Source organism: Sciurus vulgaris, assembly GCF_902686455.1.
Source record: "Sciurus vulgaris genome assembly, chromosome: 3".
NCBI lineage: Eukaryota > Metazoa > Chordata > Mammalia > Rodentia > Sciuridae > Sciurus > Sciurus vulgaris.
The window spans coordinates 33,936,841-33,964,263 of NC_136463.1; the positions used below are offsets into that span (position 1 = coordinate 33,936,841).

Below are 27,423 nucleotides of genomic sequence, written 5' to 3' on the forward strand. Positions count from 1 at the left end.
ATTTTTCTGCCAAGGAGAAATTTCCACAGAAGGAAGACCAAAGCCACTGCCCCACTCTCCATGTCTGGCCCCTGGTGCTCTGAGTGGTGGGCAGCCAGCTGGCAGCCTAGCTCACAGAACAGAAGGGAGGCTGCAAAGCCGGGGCCTAATCTTGGGGAGGGCACAGCCTGGGGGAGTCCAGCTGGGGTCTTAATCAGGGCCCTTGGCATCCACCACCCCACCCAGAGCCAGACTGGAAGGATACGATGGATGCTTCGGCAAGTGCTTCCTCTTTGACTTCCTCATTTTGGTCTTCTCCGAGAAGGCCCGGGCCAGTTCAAACAGCTTCCTCCGGGTGGCTGGGGCAGAGAGACCGTGAGCTGTTTATTCTCTTGGCAGCCAGAGCACCATATGGTCTCCCCACAGGCCTGGGCGAGGCGAGGCCAGGACTGCACCAGGACTCCCGGGGTGGGAGCTGGAGAGAGGGAGGTGACAGGAATCCCAGACCAGAATGCCACCTCAGGAGCAAGGCTGCCATCCCAGGTCTGCCTGCAGGGGCAGCACAAGCCACCAAGAGCCAGGCCCAGGCCAGCCAGCAGCACAAGATCCGGGTATTCCTTCCCTGACTGTGACAGACAGCCACGCATCTTGGCTTTCTTTTTTTTTTTTTTTTTTTTAATGTAAACAAATGGGATACATGTTGTTTCTCTGTTTGTACATGGCGTAAAGGCATACCATTTGTGTAATCATAAATTTACATACAGTAATGTTGTTTGATTCATTCTGTTATTTTTTCCCTTCCCCCCGCATCTTGGCTTTCTTTCCCGACCTCGGCCCCTGCCTTCCCACCTCTCCCCTAGCCATCTCCAGAGTCAGTACTGGAATTTCCATGACTAATCCGAGATTTTCCTTGAAATACAGCCTGAAAGAATCTTGATTTACACTGGATGTGGGTCTGTGTGATAGGGAGGTAAGGCAGACGGGAAGGGGGCATTCAAGACTGGCAGGACTTTGTGGAACAAGGTCCCAAATCTAAAGGCCTCCCACTGCCACAGAAAGTGGGCTTAGGAAGGGCTTCCCCCAAGTCAGACCCAGCCAAGTGGCGGCAAGGTGCAGAGAATGTGAACACTGACGCTGGGTGAGGGGATGTGCAGCACATTATTTTTCTGCAGACAGCTGGCTCAAGAGGATTTAAACTTAATTTGTCTCTAGATTCAGCTGTAGAGGGAAGTGAGGTAGGAAGCCTGAGAGAGCCAGCCTGTGATTAAAATGTCACTTCAGTTCACCAAGAGTTAGCAGCACTCAAAATTCTGGTGGGGGTTCCTTCCCTCCCATTAGGCCACAGGGTCTGCCTCCAAAGAGCTGGGGCGGGGAGGGGCGTGGGCAAGACTCACATTTTCCCATGTGCTTCAACTTGTCCCTGAATAAGGCATCTTCAGACACGGTGGGGTTGGCATCACTGGCTCCTGGAAGGAGGAGACATGCTAAGGGATTGGCCCCCTTGGCTCTCTCAGGTCCTGCTGGAGAAGGAGAGCAAGCAGCTACCAAGGCCCTGGGGAGATAGGTCAGGGCTGTCCCCCATGGAGGCTGTTTTAGCCCCATCCTTCCATTTTAGCAAGGATGCAGACTTCTTCCTTAACCGGGAGGGAGTTTAAAGCAAGGAGAATTTTCTGGGTTCTCCTTTTTCCTTGTAAGCTGTGTTTTTCTCCCCTGTGAAAATGGGGGTGCTCTTATAGACATCTGCTGTATGTGTGGAGAGCCAGATGAAATGGGGTCCTGACTATCCACTTCCGTGACAAATTCCATATTCTGTGAAGTCATGTTGGAAGTTTGAAATGAGCTCTGGTGGGGTGTTTACACCATGGGAGTCAGAGGCACTGCAAACTGGGCTTCCCGTGCACCCATTCACCAGCTAAATGGGGGGCTGCCTGAATCCTGGCATGGGCATGAGTCAAAGGAGGAACAGCACAGCCCAGAGTGCCTGGGAGAGCCCCTTTGTCCTTCCAGGATCAGTCTGTCCCAGTCTGTCCATCACTCCCTCCGCAACACTAAGCAAGAACATGTATAGGGCTGGGCCAAGGTCAGAACTCAGCTGCCACCCCGAGCTGCCCACTCACCTGGGCACCACTTGGGTCTCCCACTGCCCTTCTAAAGCCACTGTTGTCCATCCTGCAACCTGGATAATCCCCAGTCACCTTGCCTGCTAAGTCCCCTTTGAGTCATTCTGATCCATCTCAGCAGCTCTGGTGTCTCTGGTTAATTCGGGATCAAGGACAAGAGGCTCCGTGAAAACTCCCAGATGCGCATCTGGTGGGGCCTAAGCTCCTAGACTGTTGCTTATGAATCAGTTCCGTGGGATTTTCTCTCTCCAAGCTGGGATCAGCTGAGCTCCCCACCCCCACCCATTCCTGCACGCCCCACTCTACCATGCGATGAAAGGTCTGTTCAGGCAAAAGCTTCTGAGCCTTTCTGTGAGGCAGGCAGTTTGTGGATGTGTGTGGGACAGGGGTAGTGACTGAGTAGGTGCAACTGTGTCTACAGGCACAGCATCTAGCTGCTGGGTGTGAAGGCACGGCCTCTGGCTGGGCCTTAGCCCACGTTCCTGTCTCCAGCACAACCCTCATGTCTGTGGATCCCAATAGCACTGCTGTCCACACCCTGGTCCCCCTCAGCATTAGGCCTCCTGAGCAGTAGGCCTCACCCTCTTTGAGGCAATTCCTACTTCTTACCGCCTTAAACTCTAAGCTCCAAATTTTTCTTCCTTCTACACCAAAGGCAGAGCCTGGCCCATGGCAGTTATTCCCCAGATACTTAATGAATGAATGAACCCTTCCCAGGTTAATCTTGCTCTCCTTCTCGTTGTGCATTTGCTATAATCAATGAGCATGTCCCCAGCTTCGCTGGTTTGCTCTACCTATCTCTTGGACACATCTCCTTACAAGACCATAAGCTCCTCCAGGGCAGATACCAAGTCTATGAGTCTGAAGCTTTGCCACACCCACTTGCTATCAAGGGACATTATGTGGGGTAGCATGTCTTCTGGTAGACATGCTCCAGGAATTGGTGGGAGTTCAGACAACCCATGTCAATCCCACAGCCCCTGGGTTAGTAAAGACCCCTTGCTGCTCAGTGAAGGGGACATCTTACTGCATGGCCCATGTGGTGGTAGAGCCAGAGTCATCCCCTCTAGCCTGCTGAGGGGCCTCAGGCTCCTACCCTGGGTCTCTTTCCCCCTCCTACCCCCAAGCTCCAAATATCCAAGGGAAAGTTGTGGTGTGAGCCCCCCTCCCCCACATACACCCTCCAGGTTTCTCCCTCAGGAAGCCAAGGTTACCTGGGACTGAAGAAGGAAAGCCAAAGTCGTTTCCCACAGCCACACTGCTGGATTTGGATTTCTGGGACTCATATTTCAATCGATCTGGAAAAAGACCATGCTCCTGTTAGGGGAGTTAACTCCTGGGCTCCCCAAGGCATGCTGGAGGTGGTTGGAGGCTGAATCCCCCAAATCACACACAAGTGCACACGAGAACACAAAATATGCAAGCACACAACATGTTCCAGCTCTTAAAGAACCAGTGATAAGCCAGGTGTGGTGGCATGCCTGTCATGCCAGCTACCTGGGAGGCTGAAGCAGGAGGATTGCAAGTTGCCAGGAACTTAGTGAGACCCTGTCTCAAAATAAAAGGACAGAGGGTGTAGCTCAGTGGTAGAACACCCCTGGGTTCAGTACCACAAAAAGGAAGGAAGGAAGGAAGGAAGGAAGGAAGGAAGGAAGGAAGGAAGGAAGGAAGGAAGGAAGGAAGGAAGGAAGGAAGGAAGGAAGGAAGGAAGGAAGGAAGGAAGGAAGGAAGGAAGGAAGGAAGGAAGGAAGGAAGGAAGGAAGGAAGGAAGGAAGGAAGGAAGGAAGGAAGGAAGGAAGGAAGGAAGGAAGGAAGGAAGGAAGGAAGGAAGGAAGGAAGGAAGGAAGGAAGGAAGGAAGGACCAACCAGTGATAACAACAACTGTCAGACAACCATCTGGAATGTTAGAATATCAGAATTCAAAGGTCCTTGAAATGGTAGAGTCCAATGCCCCTAATTTAAAAGAAAAGGGCCTGAGACCTCCAACACCTTGGCTGAGGAGGCAGGCCAGCCCTCAGGACCAGTGTTCTCACTGCACAACTTGCTCCTCCTTCACTGACATGGGTCAGTCATACACACGCAGAATCTTACACTATGACCCTCACTAGACTACTTCCACAGCCCTCTATATGTCACCTTAAACACCACGCTATCCTGAAGGGATGAGGCAGCCAGGCTAGGGAGCAGGGCACCCCACCTAAAGCCTACCCAAATACCCTAATGTCCTAATTCATGTCCTTCACTCAGAAAGTCTTCTCTGGCACCCACAGAGCTAGTCACTCAGTTCCTGGGACTCCAGACACTTCATGCCTGCCCTATGTCCAGGGATCGGTGAGGGAAGGCACCAAGGTACTCTCATCCCTGCTGCCCATGCCAAGGCAAAGGGCTGCGCAGAGCAGAGGTAGAGGGGGTGGGGAAGGCCTAAGTGGGCACACCCCTTTCCCCTCAGTCCCAAGGTTCCCCAGGTCCCTGTTGGCAGAATTCTGGATAACATGATGAAGGTCATGCCCCAGCAGCACAGAAAGCACCTAGCACCTTGGCCTCCATCACAGCCCTCCCTGAGCCCCAAGGCTAAAGTCTGCAGTGCCTGGGCAGTGCCCACCTCTCTCCAGAGCAAGGAGGAAGTCCCGGTTGCGCTGCAGCTCCTTCATGAACTCCTCATTCTGTAGGAAGAGCGCAATCCTCTCGTCTTCCAGGTACTGTTTCCAGCGGCTGTCCTGGGTCCCAGGCCCGGCCACAGGGGGAGGGCCCCCCTCTCCACTCACAGGCTTGGAGCCCCCGGTGTTACCCTGAGGAGGGGGTGAATATGCTGAGTGCCCACTCACATATGTCCTTTCCCAGGATCCTCCAGCCTCACCCCTTCTCACACCTAATGGTCAGTTAAAGTCACAGGAACAGGTCAGAGCCCTCTCTGCTGAGGAAGCAGAAAGGGTCTAAAAACTATTTTTCCCTCTGACCTTGGGCCACCTCATTCCTTCATCCACAACCTGAGTAGTTCCGAAAAGGATCTAAATCTGCTCAACAGCCCACACAGGAACTCTCAAACTCAAACCTCTCCTGCACCATCTGCTTCAGGGTGAGACCTGCACACCACAGGGCACTTTGGGACATGCCAACATCTGGGGAGAAGATGCTCCTGGCCCTTTCCCAAGAAAGGGAAGGGAGGTACTCTGGCCCTCTGCCATTGACTGCCAATGGCTACAGCCAGAAAGCCTTGCAGGCTGTCTCCCTCCCTGGGTTAAACAGGAAACCTCCTGGCCTAGACAGGAAGTGAAGCTTTTGGTCCAGCATTCTTTCCCCACAAACCCAGGGCAACAGAAATAGCTCAGCCTGGGCTTAAAAACCAAGAAGCAAAACTGGCTGGCACAAATTGTGTGGGCAAAGAGATGCTGAACAGGCAGGGGGCATGGAGGGTGGGGAAAGCCCATTACCTGTATGCTGTCCAGCTGCTGGGGCAAGATGCGGAGGAAGTCATCAGGGAGGTTGCCCAGCAATGGTGGGTTCCAGTTCCGATAGCGCCTCTGGCTTGCAGGGGGTCCAGAGCACAGCACATCGATCCTGGGGAATGGGAGGCGATAACCAGGAGGGAGCAGTCAAGCTCAATGACAGGACCCCTGGCCCACCATACCAGATCCTCAAGTAGGTGGGATCTCACTCAGGGGTTCCAGCAGCTTCCACTGCCTCCAGAACAAAGCTGGCACTCTCTCTGTCATCAGTAGGGACTCCACTCAATCAGCCTCAACTCCCCAGCCTTGGCCTTGGGCTCAGACTGACAGTCACTGCTCTCCACTCAGTGTCCTCATGCTAATGTAGATGCTGTGGATTTATAAGTAGACCTTTGTCAATGGCCCCTAGAGACAGCAGTAGTTCTGTCCTTTTGTGCTTATATCCCTTGCACTAACACAGTGCCCAACTTGTGGCTACTGAGTAACAGGTACAGTCCAAATGAACAAACGCAAAAGCCACCAACAGCCTGACTTGCCTGCCCATTGGTTTGTTGGGGAGGAGAGGAGACTCCAGGACCCCTAGAGAGAAGAAAGCAGATCTGAGCTCCCATTCTGGGTCAGCCACAAGCCAGTGGGGTGGTCTTCTGAAGACTCACCAGCTGGGTCTTGAACAACCTTCTGAGCAGGCATATGGAGAAGCCTGCAGAAGATTCTTGTTCCCAGGGGCCCTCAGGGGCCACTATTCCTAAACAAGGTGTGTGTCAGGAGGTCTGTGCCAGGGCAGAGGCCAGCAGTGAGAGGCAGCGGGCAGGAGAGGAAGCCAGGCCAGCAGCCTCCCTGACCCCCAGCCTCCTGCTCTGACTCCCATGCCTGAGGGCAGCCTGGAGTCGGTCCAGGAGCTCCCCACAGTTCCTAGGCAGCCTGCAGCGTGGCAACCGCAGGACACGTGTTCTGCTGAATCAGGGAAATGACACACTGAGAAGGCAGCGGGCCGGGGCGGTGGGGGCCCGCTCTCGCTCACTCGCGGGTGCTGGGGCCTGGCTTTGATTTGGCCTCCAGCTCCAGGAATCCCGCCCGCCCCCTCACTGGAGGGGAGTTTTTCCGGGCTGCAGCTGACTGTGGAAATAACTTCCTTTCCTTTTCTATTTTGGGCGGGTGGCCGGGTGGGGGCGCGGGGAGGGCGGGGGCGGCAGCAGACGGGTAACCAGCTGCTAAGTGCTCGGTGGGAGCTCAGTGTGCTCAGCCTGGAGCCAGGGGAACCCTGCGCACGGTCCACCCTCTCGCTGGCTGTACAGCGAGGGAAGCCTCAGGGAGGCACCTGCATCATAACCGGGACTCCCCTTGCTGGGCCAAGATTCCTACTACATCACCCTACCACCTTCTGCCCCTGGCAGACGCTCCATATCCCTCCCCAGGCCTGAGAGGCAGGGAGAGGATGCCCCATCTCTCAGGGTGTGGAAGACCACCTCCGCCCCGCGGACAGAAATCTCCTCTAGGGTCATTACCCTTCCTCGGGTCTCAGGACCTTCAACTGGGGCACAGGTGCTCACTCCCAGCTCAACCACCTAAAAAGCCCCAGGAAAAGCAGAAGGAAAGCCCAGAGTTCTATGTGGACACCCTAGCCCTTTGTTACTAAGATACCCAAATGGGAGGGGTCAAGGTGGAGGACCCCTGCTATTTTCTTCCTTGCTGGCGGTCCTGGAGGAAGGACAGACTCGGGCCCCTCCTCGCCCTGGCCCTGGCAGAGATGAGGTCAGCCCATAACTGCTGGGTTGGGGACCGAAGGGCGCATGGGCAGCCCAGGCAACTCCATTGTGGTCAGAAAGGAATGTCAGAAATGAGCTGAGAGGCACATGAAAAATTTCCAAGGCTGTAATTTCAGTGGAAAAACAACAGGCAGCAGCCTGTATGGAGGGGTCCCTTGGGCTTCAGAGACTTTTAGACAGATGGAAGGAAGGACAGGCTGGGGGAGGGGAAGGCGACAGAAGGCTGGGGAGGATATCCTGGCCCTGCATCTCTGGTGCCCAAAACTAAAACTTCAAGCTCCATTTAGGCCCCCCTGGGTTACCCATAGAATGTCAAACCTGGCTGAGAAGGATTGTCAAGATGGGTCTCCCTGGCAGGATTTTGGATGAAGCTGGACACTGAGGTGCATAAGGGTCCTCCTGATGCCAGGGCAGAAAGGTCATCCAGCCAAAACCAGGGTGCAGGACTGCGGGCTTTCCAGGCTTGCTCCCCTGGATGACCCTGCCTCTCTGCCTCTAGCAAAGCAATGTTCAAGCTCCCAAACTCCACCCCATCTGCGGCTCTTAGGAATCCAGTAACAAGGTGGCAGAAGGGAACCAGACCATTTGCCCCTTAAAATTTCATCTCCCTTCAGCAGCCAGGGGGAGGTTCCTGAAACACAAAACGGGACCACACACCACTCTCCAGCTGAAACCCTTTCTGGGGCTCCCCACGGCTGCAGGTAAGATGGAAGCTCCTTGGAAGGCTAAGAGGCCCCTGAGATCTGCAGGCCTCTGGGGGCCCATCCAGCCATGTGACGCTCCAGGAGTTCCCTAGACCCTCTTCCTTGGCTCGGCCTGTGCTGTTTTCTGCTTCGTCAGGCTAGTACCAAAGCACGTGGCCTTGGGTCACAGCTTGAATTGCAGTTCCTTTAGGATCTCCTATGGGGGCGAAGGGGCAGACCCACCCAGATCCATCCACTGACTCCTCACCTTTCACCCCAGCACAGCCTGCAGTTCCTGGGTACCACTTGAGGTAGACCGCAGCTCTGCTCCTACCCCTAACTCAGGGGTAGTAACGCTAGCTACTCCCCACCCCGTAAACTTCTGCCACTCTATCAGCTCCCTAAGCTACAGTCAGAGATTTCCCATTAGGGAGGTGACAGAACACAGCAGAGAAGAGTAAGCAGCTTTGAAGTTAGAAAGAAATGTCCAGGGCCAAGCAGCACAGGTCTGCAATCCCAGCAACTGGGGAGGCTGAGGCAGGCGGGAGCAAACTCAAGGCCAGCTTGTGCGACTTAGCAAGACTCTGCCTCCAAATAAAATAATTTGAATCTCAACCTTTAGTCTTGGGGAAGCTTATTAAGTCTCTCTGAGGCTCAGTTTCCTTCTCTGTAAAAAAGGGGGTAATGATAGTGTTCCTACTAGCTATACCTGTCCAATAACACAAGTTCTCCATCACTGGTCTGAGGCTTCCAAGATCCCCAGAAGGGAAGATCCAGGTGGCAAGTCCCTGTTTTCCTCCCCGCCCTGCCTGCATCATTCTAAGGAACAGCAGCTTGAGGAGCCCAGGAAAACAGGGTCCTAAGACCCATGGGATCCTGTTGGTGGCCTGCTTCATTCTAAGCTTCCAAATTACAATCTTTAACCTGGAAGTTTTCAGGGACCTCGCAGACTACTACTCTCCTGCCTCCAATTATCAAACTGTCCCAGAAAAGAAGACATGCTCCTATTGCTTAAAAATTCCCATAATACCCACAGCCCAGGGGTGACAAACCAATAGCCATTCCATCAGGGACTGATGACTAGCTGGGAGTGCTGTGTTGAAGGGGACTCTGAGGTGTTGTCTTGCCTCAGCAGGAAAGCGCACTGTGATTAATTAGTAATGATTCTGTGAGCCAGGTGTTGTGGCACATGCCTCAGTTACTGGGGAGGCTGAGGCAGGAGGATTGCAAAAGTTTGAGGCCAGCTCGGGCAACTTAGCAAGACTCTGCCTCAAATTAAAATAAAAAGGGCTGGGGATGTGGCTCGGTGATAGAGTGCTTGCCTAGCATACATGAGGCCCTAATTCAATCCCCAGTATTGAAACAAAAAGTAATATTTGCAAGGGCTTCAGAAGGGAAGAGTCAATATGTGTTTCATGTACTCTCTCTTCCTATTCTGCATGTCCCTTGAGAATAAGATCCCAGAAAGCAGAGGTTAAACCATACTTAACTGCATCCCAAATAGTATGGGACATGCTACCTATAGACTAGGAATTTAGTATGTGTTTGTTTATGCAATCCTTATCCTTGGAAAGTTCTCCTTGGTATCTAGCTAAAATGTTTCTTGCCACAGTAGAAGCTTGTTCTTGATGGACTAATACACTGAGAGGTCCAGTGGAGTTTCCCACTGTGTTCATACACAGCCCCAGCCCTGTTCCCTTCCCTGCTCCCCTGCACTCTGAGGCAAGATGGATTCTCACCGGGGAGGTGGAGTCGGGGGAGCTAGAGGGTAAGGCCTGTCGAACATGTGCATGTGGTAGGCCGGCGGGGAGTACACAGGCGGGGGCTCTTCATCGGAGCTATCAGGTTCCAAAGTCCTTTCCAAGATCTAAATCAGAGACAATAGAGAAAGAAATATTAATAATCCTTCCCTGAATTTAAATGGCATTCAGACAAAACCAAGTGTGGGCGAGGATCGGTAGTAAGGAACTCAGTGTGTTGCTGGTGGGAGTGTAAATGGATACAACCACTTCTTTGGAAAACTGGCCTTATCTGCTAAAGCTGGACACATGGCTACCTCTGCCCCTACTATTCCAAGACTCTCAGCAGACATGAAAGTACATGTACCCAAAGGGAAGGTTCAGGGCAACACTAGCCATCCAAGTAAGGCTCAAGAATAGGAAAAACACACATAAGGATATAAGTTAGAGCATCATGAACTCGGTGGGGTGGGTCAGGAGGGGGAGGGGCATCAGGGGACTCCAGGTTCTCTGGATGATTTCTTTTTCATTGTTTGTTTGTTTTGGTACCAGAGATTGAACCCAGGGGCGCTTAACCACTGAGCAACATCCCCAACCTGTTTTTTATTTTTTTTATTTTGAGATGAGGTCCTGCTGAGTAGCTTGTTAAGTTGCTGAGGCTGGCTTTGAACTCGAGGTCCTCCTGCCTCAGCCTCTGGGATTACAGCCTTGTACCACACTGCCCCACACTGATGATGTTTCTTGATCTAGACTTCATCGAGCTGGGTGCTTGAGATTTGTAACTTCTTTTTGTTTTCGTTTTTTTTTGTGTGTGGTGCTGGGGATTGAACCCAGGGCCTTGTGCTTGCAAGGCAAGCACTCTACTACCTGAGCTATATCCCCAGCCCTGTAACTTCTTCTTGTACGTGTGCTGTTCTTTGATAACATCATTCACACCCTTCTCAAAGTACTTCCACATCTGTTAGCTTAACCTCAAACAGCCTGGTGAGGTAAGATGTAGATCATTACACCCATTTTACAGATGAGAAAACTGAGGTCCAGGTTGACTAAATGACAGCAAAAGCTACCCAATGTTTTTAGAATCGAGTCTTCAACTTGGAGTATGGTCTTCACGGCCAATATCTGAATGCCCAGGTTGAATTCCCAGGGTGGACAGGTTCTAGATGACTGCTTTCCCTTTAAACTCTTCTCTTCATCCAGGAGTGAGAGAGGGCAGGGAGAGGCCTGGGCTCGGCAAAGGCTGGGTTCCTGCCACACAGACTGACCTAGACCCTTTCCCAGAGGTCCACAGAGGCATTTGGGGCAAATCCTTCAGCATACACCCCAACTGGCTACTCCTTAGCCTCCTGCTTCTCTCTCTTCCTCCCCATAGCACTTTTTCCATCTCCTAGACCAAGGAAACTGGAAGGGCTCAGAGGCTATGAATTGGCCCAGAGTCCCCAGGCCTCACGTTTCACTCCAATTGAGTTTGCAGAAGTCACCCCTAAAGTGGCCTCTGTTTCTGCCTCTGCAAGTCTGGGCTGGGCTGCACAGACTGGCACATCTCTGCTCTGGACCAGCCATGTCCTGCATGGAGCCTCACAGGGACACCCTGGCAGCGAGCATGCACATGTGAGCACGTACACACACAGCCAGGCCGACCCAAGGCGGCCTCCACCCTGGAATGTGCTAGCGTTTCTTCCTTTGAGGCAGAAAGTATTTAAACAGATGCTTTTGCAGGAAAAGAAGAATGTAGCCGTTTTGTGGGCCACTGCTTTGCTTACCCCAGATTTTCACGAGAAGTAAGACAGCGCTCAAGAGAGACAGAGGACAAACAATATAAGGGCTGTTCCTGTTCACTGCCAAAATTTCTGATGCCTGGCACAGGGGAATGGCTTAGCAAGAACCTGGGGCACACAGAGGACTTGCTGCTGCCACACACGGCTCACACATCCATTTCCTTTGCTCCGAGGATTCCAGGCTGGGGCTTAGCCTGGACTATCCTGGCTGAGACTGGTCTCATGAGATAGGACAGGAGGAGGGCTCAAGGGGAACTCTTCCCAGAAGAAGCCACTTGGGGTTTCCTTTGGCTGTGACCTGCAGCAGTCAGCCCACAAGACTCAGGGAGAGCAGGCTCCCGGGGCCCCTCCAGCTCCACAGTGCGACTTCCTGGGGCAGCAAGCCCCGCCTTGCAGAGGCTCCTGGAGAGGAACGGGGAAATGTCAAGGACAGAGGCAGTGGACCAGACAGGCTCCAGAAAAGCAGATCCCAAGCCCCATGGAGAACCCCGTGCCTTCCTGGCCTCCTCTGCCTCTCTCTTCCAACCCCACTAGCCACAGGTGCTTGCTCTTCTGGCTCTAAAGGTGCTGGGTTTTCAGCCTCTGTGGCCTCCTGACTTAAGTCGCTGTGGGTGATGGATGCCTGCCAGGTGTTCTGGAAGCAGGGTCTGAGCCATTCATCTGACAGGAGATATTTCTCTGTGGTAAGGATACCCCCTGGGCCAGCCCACCATCCATCAGCCCCCGAAAGGGGATTTTTTTCCAGTCAGCAGTATTGTCGTTCAGCTGCTGCTCATAAATTTCCTGCAGCACTTTCTGCTGGCTCAGGAGCCGCCTGCTGATGGGCTCAGGCAGCGCTCCAGAGGTAGGGAGTAGGGAAAGAGCCAAGGAAAGGGCAGGGGTGCTGAGCAGGGGCTCAACCGAGGGCAAGGGTCTTAGAAAACAAGTGAACACAAAGTGCAGGCAATTTAGGGGCTGGAGAAGCCATGCACAAGGGCTGTGCACTGTGAACAAGGAGGAAATGTCCTATCCGCCTCACTGTCAGGACAAATGGCACTGTAGAAAGGGTCAGAGTTTGCAGGAAACTTTCCAGCCCATTCTGAAAAAAATGTATCTGTACACACTGAAAACACACACACACTCACACCCTTCCTTTCCTGCTAATCAAGGCAGGTCGAAGAAGTGTCTCCCCGGGGAAGGGAAAGAGATGACAGAAAGCCCAGCAAAGACTGCAGCAACGTTTGTTCAGTCAACAAATGTGCCCTGTGTGCTTGTTATGTGCTCAGGTTGTCCTGGGTGTTGCAGCTGACACAGGGATAAGCCAGACTTCACTGTCTACACAATTTCTCCTCCACTGGAGAGAAAGAAATTTCAGGGGCACCCAATAAGAAAAGGGGAAGCAAGGAGGCTTCCCCCTGCAGGATGACCATGTTTGATGGGGAGTGGCTGCCTGCAGGACTCTTGAGGACTGAGGCCATATGCAAGTCTAAGTTGTCTCACTATAAATGAGGATAATAATAATGCTCCTCACAAAATGTGTGTGGATTAGAAGAGAAAATGCCACCAAAGAACCCAGGATGGTGCCTGGCACAGGACTCAGATTCAATGAAGAGTGGAGCTAAGTCCCATCTGCTGGGTCCTTGTCCATCTTGCATGTCCCAGATGCCCCTGCAGGCAGTGACCCTTTCACTGACAGACTGCATGCCTTGCCCCTTCTGCACTGAGCACTACAGATCCTTTGGAGACTGGGGAGATAGACGTGCACTGAACTCCAGATGAGGTTGGAGAGCACCAGACGCTCCCCGCAGTGGGCTTTGATGTAATGTGGCGGTCCTCCCTCCCCAGCCACTTCCCTGGAGAGCCAAGAGCAGAACTTCCCATGTCCACCTCTATCACACCTCAGTCAGAGGGACTGAACTGGCAGGTCTGAAGGCCATTCTCCTTCCAGGCTCCCTATGATCTAGGGATACAGCCCCAAGCTTTCTCAGCAGCAAAGACGTGCGGCCTCCGTGGTCTCTCTCACTCTGGGATCCTGAGGTGGTCCTGGGGCCAGTTCCCTAACCAGTCCTGCACTATTTCACCTGAGTCTCTGCGAAGCTGCTCCCTTTACCTGCACATCCTTTCTGGGCTCTTTGCTCTTCCTCGAGGTACCAGGCCAGGGGAGCGGGGGTCAGCCCTCCCCTCGGCCTGTGCTTGCTTCTCTCCCCTGTAGCATGCACCACTCTGGGCAGTCAGTGCCCCACTCTTGCCTCCAGGCCACACTGGACTATGAGCTCCAGGAGGACAGAAACTTCTGATATGGCTAAGGTGGGAACGAGGAGGTTCCATAGACCTTCTTGAAAAATACACACTAGAGGACTTGAGGCCTGGAATTGGGACCCAGGGCACTGGAGCTACGTTGGAATTTTATTTAATTAATTAATTAAGTTAGGGGAATCAAACCCACTGATGTACCACTGAGCTACATCCCCAGTCCTTTTATTATTTTATTTTATTTTATTTTATTTTTGAGACAGGGTCTAGTAAGTTGCTTAGGGCCTCACTGAGTTGCTGAAGCTGGCCTCGAACTTGCAATCCTCCTGGTCTGTCACGGAGTCTCTGGGATGACGGGCGTGAGCCACCACACCTGGCCGTGTTGCATTTTTAAACCGAGCACATGGATTCTGATGACGAGGACCCAGCGTCTACTACTGTGCCTGGCACACAACCGAGCCGGTGCTCAGTGCTGAATGACTGCGGGATTTCTGCCCATAAAATCAGGTCTCTGCCTGACCAGACGTTTCCCCCGGGGATGGAGAGCTGCTTGCTAGTTAGAACTCAGGCAGGGGAATAAGCCAGATCCTCTTAAGAGGTTCAACCAGGTGGTCTGAGCTAGAGGCGAATTACGGGGGCCGCGCCCCTACCTCGGGGGGAATGCTGTCCTCGGAGTCCGAGCTGTCCTCGTAGGCGCTGCCGCCGCCGCCCTCCAGGTTCATCTGCAGCAGCTGGTCGATGGTGGCGTCCACCGCGCCGCTGTTGGCGCGCAGCACGCACTCGATGATGTCGTAGTCCATGTTGGGGAACATGGTCTTGAAGTCGTCCATGGCCTGGTTGAACTCGAGGCGGCGCACCTGGCGGGCGGGCCGGCTGTTGTTGAGCTCCTGCGGGGCCGCGCCGCCCCCGGCCCCCGCCCCGCGCGCCCCCGCCGCGCCGCCGCCGCCGCCCCCGCCGCCGCTGCTGCTCCGGCGGAACAGGCTGGTCATCTTGCCGAGCCTCTTGGGGAGAATGTTTCCGCCCGGCTGCGAAGCCCCTCGTCCTGGTCCCTCCGCCGTCGGTCGCTGGCTGGCTCCTGGCGGGGGCAGCTCACTCCTGCGCCTCCTCCGCCCCCCGGGCGTCCAGGAGGGATGGATGGGCGGCGGGGCTCCGGGTCAGGAGTCTACCGGCTCCGGGGCCCAGGCTGCCCTCGGGGAGCGGTTGTCGCGGGGAGGCGGCATGCGGGCCTGGGTGGTGCTGGGGCTGGACCACTGGTCATCCACACCATCGGGGCATCCTGCCGCCGGCTCCACGGAGGGTCCCACCTGAAACGAGGGAGACAGTCAGGGTCAAGGGCAAACCAATCTGAGCTCAAGTTGGGACAACCTCTCCCCTGCCTGAGGGAGACCAAGCTTTTGTGTTTTCTCTCCAGTGGAGATTCTTAACAGCCACGGAACGCAGGAGAGCTTCGGTTAGACAGGACTTCCTTTGTGCCAGGTACAAAGTGCTCTATGTGGGCTAACTCATGACAACACTCAGGTAGTGAGGTAGGCGCTAATATCCCCATTTTGCAGATGGAACACTGAGGCATTGACTAAAAGGATCAAAGCAGAGAAGACAGGATTTGAACCCAGGACTCATGACCCCCCCCCCAAGCCACTTGTCTCAACCACTACACATGCTGCCAAGGACCCCTGAGGACACAACTAGGCCAGCAGGGGCTTTGTATAGTGGCCTTGCCCCTCTAGTTACTACTCCCAACCAGTTGCTGCTTTCCTTATCTTCCCACATCACCACCCTACCATCATGGTCCCACCACCAGGGTGTCCCTTGTGCAGAGCCCCAAAGAATCCTGAGGACTCCCCAGCATCACCAAGAGCTTCCAACCTGAGAGAGGAAATGTCATGTTCATCCTTAAACACCTTGGGGCTGATAGGGGAAGCCAGGTCCCACTCTTAGAGGAACCACATCAGGCCCTAAAACTCAGTCCTTGCCTTTGAGAAGCACCAGCCCAACAGAGGGAAGCACAGGAACTCGAGGCCAACATCAACCCCTAGATTCATTCTTCTTACCCCAATGTTACACTAATACCTTTTATTTATATCAGAGACACAAATTTGTTTTTTATGGAACACTGTGTCCCTATATATTGAAAAAGAAACAAAAATTCTAGAAGTACCCTCTCAAAGTTGTCTTAAGGAACAGGTATGCCCTACATTCTGTTCTTATACCCAAGAAACCCAGTTACCTGACCCGGCCAACCTGGCCCCTGGTCCCCAGTGCCAGGAGAGTGTACCTGAGGACATGGATGGATGCGACTGAGAGTCAAGCACAATTAGGAACCTAAGTCTGCAACAAAAAACCGCCCAGCCCACTTAGGTTAGGCAAGTAAATGACGGCCAATGTCACACCCCTGTTAGTGTGCACAAGGGAGAGCAGAATGAGTCTAAAAACATCAGTGTTCTTACTTTCTCCTTTTTACCCCAAGATCTACAATAATTTTGTTAATTGTAGAAAAGTGGAGTGTCTTTTAAGGGACTGTTCCATCAAAGGACATTCTCTATTTTTGGTACCAGGGATTGAGCCCAGGGGTACTTAACCACTGAGCCACATCCCCTGCCCTTTTTTTTATACTTTATTTAGAGACAGGGTCTTGCTAAGTTGCTTAGGGCCTTGCTAAATTGCTGAGACTGGCTTTGAACTTGCAATCCTCCTGCCTCAGCCTCGGGAGCTGCTGCGATTACAGGCGTGTGCCACCACCCAGCTCAAGGTTATTCTTAAATTTGATGAAACAGGTGCAAGATCAAAGGGAACTTCCTTACCACTGTCTCGACGTCATATGGCTGAAGGTGTAAGGGGTGCTCTCCACCCTAGAGTCAGAAGAATCCCTGTCCCTTTAGGTCAGTCCCTGTAGGTTCATTGGGACCTCATACTTCCCTGGTGGCTTCAAGTGCACCATGCTGAGGTTCTTAAAAGCTTAACTCCTCTGCCTCCATGAAGGGCTGTGGAAATTGTCAAGGGCTCCTGTTCTGGTGTCTGCTAGTCCCAGAGAGGTGGGTTGTATTTGAGAACAGAAAACTAGAGGTGCACGGACACCAAGGTTAGAAAACTGAAATCCTCTCCCACCAGGAGGAGACTTGTTAGTGCAATAATGTATCTATGTGTAGGTATTTGTCTTTGCATGTATTACCATGTGTATGAATTTATTTTACTAAAATGTGATCAAACCATAAATCCTGCCATGCCGCTAGTGTTTTCTACTTAATAGTGTGCTGTGACCATCTTCCCATGTCAGAAGATACAGACCTACTTCATCATGCTTAATGCTTGAATGGTGTTCGTTAACTGGGTGAAGCATGATTTATTATCCAACTCCCTCTACCCCACCTCTTCCCAGATGAGCCAGTCATAGCCCAGGGAGCCATCGCCATTTCACAAGGAAAAACAGGAGCAAGTGCAGATGATTGGTCTAAGCATTAAGTTATAAGAATTTACACAGGAAGGCAGCCCAATATGATGTGGCTTCTCCTGCCGGCTTCAGACACCCCAGCCTCTACATCTCCCACCCACCCCAACACATCAGAAGGTCGGGGGATGCCGCTCTGGCTTTGCCAAAATGCCCTCCTAGTAGCCGTCTTTGCCCTCAGGCCTCTAACAAAGACCTCTGTGGGTCAGGAGGCCCCAGAAGCGAATGCCCTGGTCATCACACATAGGGGTCACAGCGTTGTGTTAATGCCCTCTGCAGTGAAGCCACCATCTCCCTGCCCCCTAGTAATTCAGTAAGAAAGCTGGGAGACCCAACTCTCACTTTGCTAAGAGCAGAAAGGAAGAGGCCAGGACCTGGCCCACCCCCAGAAGAGGAAGAAAGAAAATGGTGGGGCCTACACCTTCCCCATTAATAGCCCCTGGATAGGTCCCTTAGGCTTGGCCCCCCGAGAGGCATTCTAGAACTCTGCCATCAACAATAAGCATGCACTGGTTCAGCCCCAGGCTGGGTTCATGCAGGTCTGCCACCGGCAGCAGGGTTCATGTAAGTCTGAATGCACCCTGAGGTGACTTCAGTGCAACACGATCCCCAGCACAGAGCATGGAAGACAGCAAGGCATTCTTGTTCTCTGCCCCGGCAGGCTGGCGAAAAGCCTGGGGCAGTCGGTGTGCTAGCCAAGCTGCTCCCTAGGTGCAGGGAGCTGGCGAGAGGAGGAGTTTTTGGGGATTTCCCCCACCATCTAGATGTGAACCCCCAGAATTCCTTCTGCCTTCTGGAAGGAAATGTGAAGGGGAGGCAGCTACTTCCATTTACTCCAGGCGCAAAGCCCTGAGAAACATCACTTTGTGTGTGGGCCATGACATGGGGATGGTGGACAGTGGCAAGCCAGCCTCACACACCCTCTCCAGGTTTCGATAAAGAGACTGAGACCTCAGACTAGAAGAGAGCTGCCCAAAGACACAGCAACCAATGGCAAAGCCTAGACTTTTCCATCAAAGGGCAGGTGTGCGGATGAGGAGAAAGCTCAGAAACAGCAACGGCAAACACAGGGAAACAGGGTTTGACTCTTAGAAATACCACCTCACAGGATTCTATAAGCACTCAGGGACTCCCAGAAGCAGGCTGCTGACAGGTAATACTGAGTGGGGCTATGAGGGTCCCAATTCCCAGAGGACCATTCTCTCTCCCCCTGGTTAAGAATGAGCCAGAGTTGGAGGCAAGGACTAAGGTGTGTCTAGCTGCCAGGAAAGAAGGATCATCCTTAAGGTCAGCCTCATCTGTGTCAGGCTGCCTTTGCAACCAGCACTGCTCAGATAAGAAGCAATTTAAGCCGGGCATGGTGGCATTCGCCTGTAATCCCAGCAACTCAGGAGGCCAAGGCAGGAGGATCACAAGCTTGAGGCCAGCCTCAGCAACTTAGTGAGGCCCTGAATAACTTAGTGAGACTCTGTCTCAAAATAAAAAGGGCTAGGGATGTGCCTCAATAGTAAATTACCCCTGAGTTAAATCCCTAGAACCCAAAAAAGAAAAAAAAATTTTGAATACTTGGAAAAATTAAGGCATGCAGATAATCTAGGTTTATAAGCTTGTAAGCCACTCTCTCTCTCTCTCTCTCTCTCTCTCTCTCTCTCTCTCTCTCTCTCTCTCTCTCTCCTCTCTCTCTCTCTCTCTCTCTCTCTTTTTTTTTTTTCTTGTAGTATAAGGGCTCCAACTAGGGCTTCACTCACACTAAGCAAGCACTCCACCACTGAGCCCCATCCCCAGCCCCCACATTTAATCTTTATTACAACTTCATGAGATAGATGCTATTGTCTCTACTTTATAGCTGTGGAAACTGGTTCAGATAAGTTAGATAACGGGCCCAAAGTCACACGGCAAGTATGTAGAGAGACCAGAATTAACAACCTACTTCCCAAGAGCCAAAAATGCCAAGTAAGGCTGAAAGGGCTAGGAGCCAAGGAGCCTGAGAAATGCAGCCATGTGTGCCCCAGGCTTAGGACATTCCAACAAAGGACAGACAGCACAGGGGAGGTCTGCTGGCTCTGCCCCAGACCTGGCTCTGTGACCTTGGGGAAACCATACCACCTCTCTGAACCCAGCTGCTGAGTGCTGGCAGGAAAATAGGAAGATAACCCCTGACTGGCTTCTGACAAAGGAAATGAATCAAACTGGCTGAGCCCGTTAGACCTCTACACGGATGTGTGGTTGTGGGTGATCTGAGGACCTGGAAGCAGAAACATCACACCTGTCCTCCTCCAGGTCCCAGGGAGCCAGTCTCCACCCCCCTGTGAAGGAATCCAGGCCTGGCAGGGGGCGGCACAGAGCCAATCTCCACTCCCAGTGTGGGTATCAGCCAAACCTGAGTCACTCCCAGCCTGGCCCAGAGAGGTGGGCAGACTGCCCCAGTGAGGCTCACCCGGCCTTGTCCAAGGTCAACCCAGGCAGCCTCTTGCCTGAGAAAGGCCTTTACATCAGGGCCAGGGTCAGGTCTGCACAGCAGATTTGAGAATCAGAGTCCTGGGTTCACATCTGACCCTGGTGAGGCTGTGTGATGGGAAATTATTTCACTGCTCTGAATCTTAGCTTCCTTGTTGGCTGGAACAGGGATAAAACCTACTTGGAAGGAGAGCTGTAATAGAATTTACATGGGTGCCTGGAGCCGAGTAGGCACCCAATGAGATAGGCTAGTGGGGCCCAGGCATAGGCCTTGGACCGTCTGCCAGGCCACACCACTCCCTGAGGGGTCTCATCCAGCCCCGCGGCCTTAAGTGCCATCTGCACTCTGCACACCGGCTCCCACATTCTCTCGCGCTTTCTGACCTCTCCCCCTCAACTCCTGCCTGCTACTTTCACAGGGATGTTCAAAAGCAGGTCCAACAAATGGGTCTGATGCCCTCTGACCCCAACCTGCTCCTCCCTGCCTTCTCCACCTTTGCTAATAGCTCAGGCCAAAGCTGTGCAGTCATCTCTGAGGGCTCTCATTCTCTTACAGCCTATACCCAATCCACAGCAAATTCTGTCTTCTCGGACTTCAAAATGATTTCAGAACCTGGCCACTCCACTCCTTACCGCCTCCATGCTACTATCTCCTGCCGATCTCCCTGCCTCCTCCCTATAGACTATTTACTATGTGGCCATGTCATTCCCCAGTTCCAAAAGCCCCAGGGTTTCTCATGTCCTCGGATTACAACCCAGAGCTTTAATGTGGCCGACTGGGCCCTGCGTGGTCCTGCTCCTGCCACCTCTTTGACCTTGCCATCAAGTGTGTACATGTGTGAATACAGACAGGCACACACAGAGACACACATGCACAGACACATACCGACCTTCCAGACTCTGTCCAGCTACCCTGCATCCTTGGTAGATCACCAGCAAGCCAAGCACACGCTTGTCCAGACTCTCTGACTACACTCTTTCCAGCATCTGCTGTGTCCTTCTCTCACAAATCCACAGGGCCCCCTCCCTCCCTTCCTTTTCAGGGAGGCAGCTCCACCCATCCCCCAACCTTTGCACTCCTTTGTCCTCTGTACCAGACCACCTCGATGGCACGTGTGTCGCTGACCACCTCCTCCACTAGTCTCAAGCTCCACAAGGGCAGGGTGTGTGCTGTATTCACCGCGGGATCCCCAGTGCCAGAACGGTGCCCAGAACGCTCAACAGACGTGCGTTAAGTGGGTAAGCGAAGCTGGAGGCATGCAATGACTATGGGTTCTCTCTCTTTTTTTTTTTCTGGTGCTGAGAATTGAACCCAGAAGCACTCTACCACTGAATTACGTCAAACGTGCACAGGTGCAAATACACACCTTAGTGAAACAAGTCTCACTAAGTTACCCAGGCTAATCTTGAACTTTCGATCCTCTTGTCTCAGCTACCCAAGTGACTGGGATTACAGGTGTGCACACACCACACCCAGCTCACTATGGGTTTTCTTCCCTTGCCTTCCTCCCCTGGCAATGGTGGGTGGGCAGGCCTTTCAGTTTCTGAAGTCCTTTCTCCTGCACACTCTCACTCCTTACCACGAACCTCTAAGGTAAGTAGGAACATGCGTTATTATCCCACTTCCCAAAGTGACTGAGGCCAGAGCTTTCTGCTGCCTGGCTTCAGGGCCTCCTTCCAGACACACAAGGCTGATGGCAGGCTGCCCCTCTCTGCCAACACCAGTCAGTCAGGGGGTAGGAGACCACCCCACCCCAGAGCTGACCTCAACTTCCATTCTGCCCCCAGGAGGACGAGGGTCACCCTGAGAGGTGGGGTTAGGAGGCCTCAGGAGGAGGTGTGGGTCAGGAAACCAGAGGTCCCAATGGCCAGCATTTTCCACCCCTTCTGCCCCCCACAGAATCACCCTTCTGGAAGGAGGGGTGGGATTGCCCCAGACAAGCTCTATTCCTGTGCACCCCAGACTCCTTCTGAAAACCACTCCGGAATGCCCCCTGGATCTTGTGGTCTGTCTTTAATTGCTAAGGTCCCCGCCTGTAGCGGGATTTTTCTTGCCAAGGATCTGGGCCAAGCCCAGTGGCACCGCCAGGCCAGGCCACTAGGTGGTGTCTGGGGCGCCGGCCCTGGCTGCTCCAGGGAAAGGGCAAACCGCAGCTTCTCTCCCAGAACCCAAGGATGCACCCTGCCCCCACCCTGGGACACCCCAAGGAGAAAAAAACTCAGCCAGTCACCCCAGGAATCTTAGAAACCCAAGGCTTCTAAGGTGGGAAACATGTAGCATTCTGCCACCACTTTTGACCCCTTGTCCTTGGCAGACATGCTAATCCATCCAGGTAGTGTCCTGCGGACCTCCCACCCCACCCTCATCCCAGCCTCAGGACCCTGTGCAACAGGGCACTCTAGGTGAGCCACTAGCTGGTGACTAGAACTGGTATGTGAAATGCAGCAGCTGCCAGCCCCGTCGCTCCCCATCCGGGAAGCCTGGGCCCAGGCTTACTTTGTCTCATCAGGAGTCCAGGCTGCAAAAGCCAGCAGGGGCCAGAATGAGGTCATATGACCCCTGGGAGGCTTGTGTAACCATGGTTAAGTTCTGGGGAACCTCAAGTGGGTAATGGCAGTGTGAAGGGAGAGGCTGCTGGGTCCAGACAGCTGCATCCTCCACCAATTGTCACCTCCAACGCAATGGGGGTGGGGCGCGGGGCAGTCTGCCGAGCTTCTTGGCTTCTGAGCTAAAGAGGCTCCAAAAGGGGGAGAAAGGAAGGAGGGAAGAGCAAGGGACAGAAAGGGGCTCTCAGGATGCCTCTGTGGTGCGTGCGTGTGTGCGTGCGTGTGTGTATATGTGTGTGCGCGCGCACATGCACAACCAGGGGGAGCAGAAAGGGACAGCCCTGACAGAGTTTCCTTGTCCTCCTGCCCCTGCACAGGCTTGTTTTCTTCCCAAGCTATTAATGTCGCTGCAGCTTCAAAAGCCGGGTGACCTTTAAATGCTGAGCCTCCTGCTCCTGCCCAAGGCGCGGAAACAGCTTAATGGAAACTCGGCCCAAATGGCCACAGCTGCTGGGGCTGCGACAAAGCCAGCCTCACTGCCGAGGCTCTCAGGGCTGCTGGGCAGCCACACCTGTGCCCACCCAGGAGTGGCCAGTAAGGGCAGAGAGGACTCCCAACACAGCCAGTGGAGAAAGAGGATGGGCCTGACCCCAGAGAAGGAAGAGGAAGAAAAACAGGAGGAGAGACACAGTTCTGCCACACCTTGCTGTGTGACCTTGGATTGGCCCCTTACCTCTCTGGGCTAGGAAGAAGAGGGATACAAAGAAGGAGGACATATGGCTTCCATGCAAGCAGCAGTGACACAACCTGCACGGGTGAGAGTCTGGGAGCAGTACCTGCCTTCCCAGGGCTGCCACCTGTACCAGTGTTGGGACATGTGGACACGCCCACCCCAGCATTTAGACAGATCTATAAGGCTAGGGCATCCAATTGTTTTTCTTTTCTTTCTTTTTTAAAAAAAATCTTTACAAAATCTGAAGAAGCAAAAAGAGAAAAAGGAACTTTTGCTCATTTTTCTCTGTCCTGCATCAATGTTTGTGGCCAGGTCAGTTGCTATTGAGAGAAGTGGGGCAGGGACTAAGCAAAAGAATTCAAAGGAGGTTAATGCCCCTCTTGCATGGCAGACTGGCCCTGGATCCTCATCTGTGTGTGTGTGTGTGTGTGTGTGTGTGTGTGCGCGCGCGCTCGTGCGCGGGCGCGCGCCTTACTAGGGATTGAACCCAGGGGCATTTTTTTTTTCCCAGTTTTGAGGCAGGGCTTCACTAAGTTGCCCAGGCTGCCCTCAAACTTGTAGTCTTCCAACTCCAGCCTCCTGGGATGACAGATGTGTACCACTGTGCCCATCTGGGTCCTCGGTTCTAAGGACACCATCATTCATCTCTGTTCCTGACACCCAAATATGGCAGATGACATCAAGAAGCCAAGTCTGTCAAGCACAAGGACCTGGGTTCAATCCCCAGCACCACCACCCGCCCCCCCCAAAAAAGAAGCCAAGTCTGCCCTGGCCGTAGTAGTGCATGCCTGCAATTCCAGTGACTCCAGAGGCTGAAGCAGGAGGACCACAAGTTTGAGGCCAGCCTGGGCAACTCAGTGAGACCCTGTCTCAAAATTTAAAATAAAAATGACTGCGATGTAGTTCAGTGGTAAAGTGCCCCTGGGCTCAGTCCCCAGGCCCAAAAAAGGAGAGGCCAACTCTGCTTTCTGGTTGAAAAGATCCAAGATAAAACTCATCAGAAATAAAAACAGTGTCAGTTGTTTGTTTCATCATAGAAAGATAATGGTAAGGATAGGCATAATGACAGTAGTTAACACTGCCTGCGTCCTCAGGTGCCACTGTTCCAAGTGCCCCATGCCTGCTGTCTCCATCGTCTCCATAGCCCTGTGAGGTACATGTCACTCCTGCCCTTTACATTGTATAGATACAAAAATGAGGCACAGAGAATGGAGCAACTTGTTCAAAGTCACACAGCCAAGTGAGCAAGCTGAAATATGAACCCAGGCATTCCGATTCCAGATTCAACACTCTCCATCCAGCAAGCTTGGGCAGCACTCTGTTCCCTGGAGCCAAGCACAGAGCCAGGCACACAGCAAGGCTGTGCTGCACTGAGTCCTAAAGGGTCTGAGTCACCCCTGGAGATGCTGGGGAACTGGGAGGGAAGAGAGGGGAGGCCTGAGCACCTCCAGAGTTTAAGGGCCATGTGGCACTCATGTTCAGGAAGCAAGAAAGGAAGAGCCTGAGGGTAAAACCTTACCTACGAGAAAAAAAGAGAAGCCTTGCTAAAACCAATTTCCTTACAAGAAACCTTTTCTCCACCCCACCAAAGTTTCAGGTTGCCTGAGCAACAAACTGTTTAGCACCACAACCTGGGCCAACGGTTGGGGACTATTTCCACGATAATTCCTTTCTCCATCAGCAAACACCAGCAGCTCAGCCAAGACGTTCAACCCAGGCGCCTGGGAGAAGACAGAACCTCCGCAGATGGAGGGGTGTTACTCCACTGCCCTCTCCGCTCAGGTGCTGCAGCTCTGGGGAGCCCCGGTGGACTAACAGGAACACATACATACTTGGGACCGAGTGCAATGGCCCAGACTGGAAGAAGGGGCCACTGGCAGCTCTGGTGCAGGGCCAGGAAGCTGGGCCAGCTCCAGGTGTGAGCTCATGCTGGCCTAGGCCCAGCTTCTGAAGAAAGAGGGGCCAGCTACTCCTCCCTGTGTCTCTCCTACAGGCAGGCAGACGGAGGCACTTCCACAGGCTGGAGCTGCAGGGTCTGCACCTGACCTCTCAAATCCCAACAGGAGCAGGCAACATCTCTGGGCTTGGATAGGTGGGCAGTCAATGTCCCACTATTTAGAATCTAAGCCTGGCTGGGAAATCTAGGCCAAGGAACCTAAGATTAGGAGGGGTGTTCAGGATGGGCAGAGGAGGGTCTTAGGAACAGAAGTCCCAAGCCCGGCCCCGCCCCCACTAACACACACCACACCTATCTACCCACTGACTCCTGAATTCCATTTCTGTGGAGTTTACCTATAGGTCTATTTGCACATGTGCCTAATATGTGCATAAAGAAGTGCCTTGTGAACTGTAACAGTGGAAGTTCAGTTACATTCTAAATGCTCACCAACAGGAGGCTGGTGAAATTATGGTACATTATCATCCCATATATATAAGGGAATATTATTCAACAGTGAACAAAAATGAGGCATTTCAATATATCTCCTTTTGGTCAAGACCTAAGGGAACAATGCAAAGCACAGTGAGTATATTTACTACACTATAGGGCATTTGTGTGTGTGTGTGTGTGTGTGTGTGTGTGTGCGCGCACGCAGGCGTGTGTGGGTAGGGAGAAAGAACGTTTGAAAAGAATTCAAAAGAAATGGGTAGTATAAGTTTCCTCTGGGGAGAACTGAGCCATAAAAACAGATCAGGGAAAATTTCCCTGTAAATTTTTTATAACTTTTCAATTTTGGTTCATATCCATTTAATAATTTTAGAATAAAATATGCAAATAACCTAAAGAACATTAAAGTAATAGCACTGCCAGTGATCTTTATGTTCTTTTTGCATTTGTGTATGTCTAGTATCTACGATGGATAGGAGTTACTTTTTTTTTTCTTTTTTGGTGCTGGGGATTGATTCCAGGGCCTCACAGTTAATAAACCTATATTCTACCATTAAGCTATACCTCCAGCCCCCTGAGTTATTTTTTAATAATAATTATAGCAAATATCCATGAGTAGTTGTTTGTGCAATGTACTTTCTAAGCACTTGGCATGCATTATCCCACCAAATTCCCACAGTGAAGCAATTATTTCACCCAATTTACAGATAAGGAAACTAAGACTCAGAGAGGTTAAATGACTTATATAAGATCACACAGTTAGCAGAACTAGAATATGAATCTAAACAGTCTGGCCCCAGAACCCATGTTTTCCTTAACATCCACCTTACACTGTCTCTCCAACTAAAACAAAACAACAACAAAAGAAAAACAATAAAGATAGAAAAAAGAAACCTTAAGGAAGCAAGCAACAGAGCCTGCAGGGGTTACCACCATGGCCACCCTTAGACTCCCAGCCCAGTCTTTGCTGCCGTGATTCTTTAGGCAGACTGTCTCCAGTCCTGCCTCAGTGGGAACCAAGTTGGTCCCTGCACTCTGCATCTTCCATTCTAGCCAGGGACCAGCTTGCTCCTGGTGGGGATACAGGGGAGGAATAAAGGCCCAGGGGACAAGGCATGGCCCAGGTCATAGCTTTTCAGAGGCAGAACATAGCCAGAGGCAGACGTCACCACAAGCTGGTGTCTACTTGTGCAGAGTGCCTGGGATCAGAGGCAACAGAGCAGAATGGCGAAGAGCAGTGCTCTAGCTCAGGCAGGTAACCTTATAGCTCAGAAATCCTGATTTTGTAGCTAACTAGGTGACTGGAGTCTTTCTCAGCAAGTTTTCTGAAAAACAGGGACACCTAGCCAGGTGTGGTGGCACACACCTGTAATCCCAGCAACTCAGGAGGCTGAAGCAAGAGGATCACAAGTTCAAAGCCAGCCCCAGCAACTTAGGGAGGCTCTATCTCAAAAAAATAAACAGGGATACCTAAACCCTCTCCAATGGGGATAGTGAGGGGATGCACTGTGGTGAATACATATAGCACTCCACAGTTGGTGGCAGCGGTTGTTTAGACTGGCATGTGCCTTTCAAGCCCTAAGGCCACACAGTTCTCAGGAGTTAAGTCTAGAAGCTGACCTACAAGTCCAGTGGGACCAGGGGTTGTGATCTTGAATCCAGCCCTGCAGGGGGAGAGTGGACAGCACAAGGCCCTCAGTGTAGGCATGGGGTGGGGGTAAGGGAGGAGCAAGGACCAGCGCCAACAGCCCCTCTGCCCTTTTCTGCCCATACCCTGCTCTCAGCAAAGTTTCCAAGGGGAGGAGTGATTGGAATCTTACCAGGGTGTGGGTTGCCCTCCTCCCACTCCTACTGGGGAGATGGCCTGCCCACTTGGGGAGGGGTTCCCAGGCCCCAGGCAGCAGGAGCACAGGCAGAGTGGCCCTCTCAGAAATCTGGCCTCTGGCAGCCCAGGAATGCAGGCCCAAGGCTGGGGAGCTGAGGCTAGGAGGGGGGTGGCAGGCCCATGGCTAAGCTTCAGAGGAGCAAGCAGCAGCTGTGGCTGGGAGGGCCATCCCCTCTGGCAGCCAGGACACCATCAGAAATCCCACCCCGAGTGAGAAGGGCCAGCCC

General features: G+C 52.7%; 1 protein-coding gene across 2 annotated transcripts in view; it reads right to left on the minus strand.

Annotated features, from left to right (window-relative positions):
• Positions 1-27,423, minus strand: part of CUEDC1 (CUE domain containing 1) — a 78,899-nt gene that overhangs the window by 4,542 nt on the left and 46,934 nt on the right. For both annotated transcript variants that reach the window (XM_079131447.1, XM_079131448.1), the window contains exons 2-8: positions 14,394-15,047; positions 9,734-9,861; positions 5,531-5,657; positions 4,702-4,888; positions 3,314-3,397; positions 1,374-1,445; positions 245-338 (exon numbers count right to left, since the gene is read on the minus strand). In XM_079131447.1, the coding sequence (XP_078987573.1) occupies positions 245-338; positions 1,374-1,445; positions 3,314-3,397; positions 4,702-4,888; positions 5,531-5,657; positions 9,734-9,861; positions 14,394-14,732 (1,031 nt within the window). In that variant the 5' untranslated portion in view covers positions 14,733-15,047. The remainder of the gene's footprint in view (positions 1-244; positions 339-1,373; positions 1,446-3,313; positions 3,398-4,701; positions 4,889-5,530; positions 5,658-9,733; positions 9,862-14,393; positions 15,048-27,423) is intronic.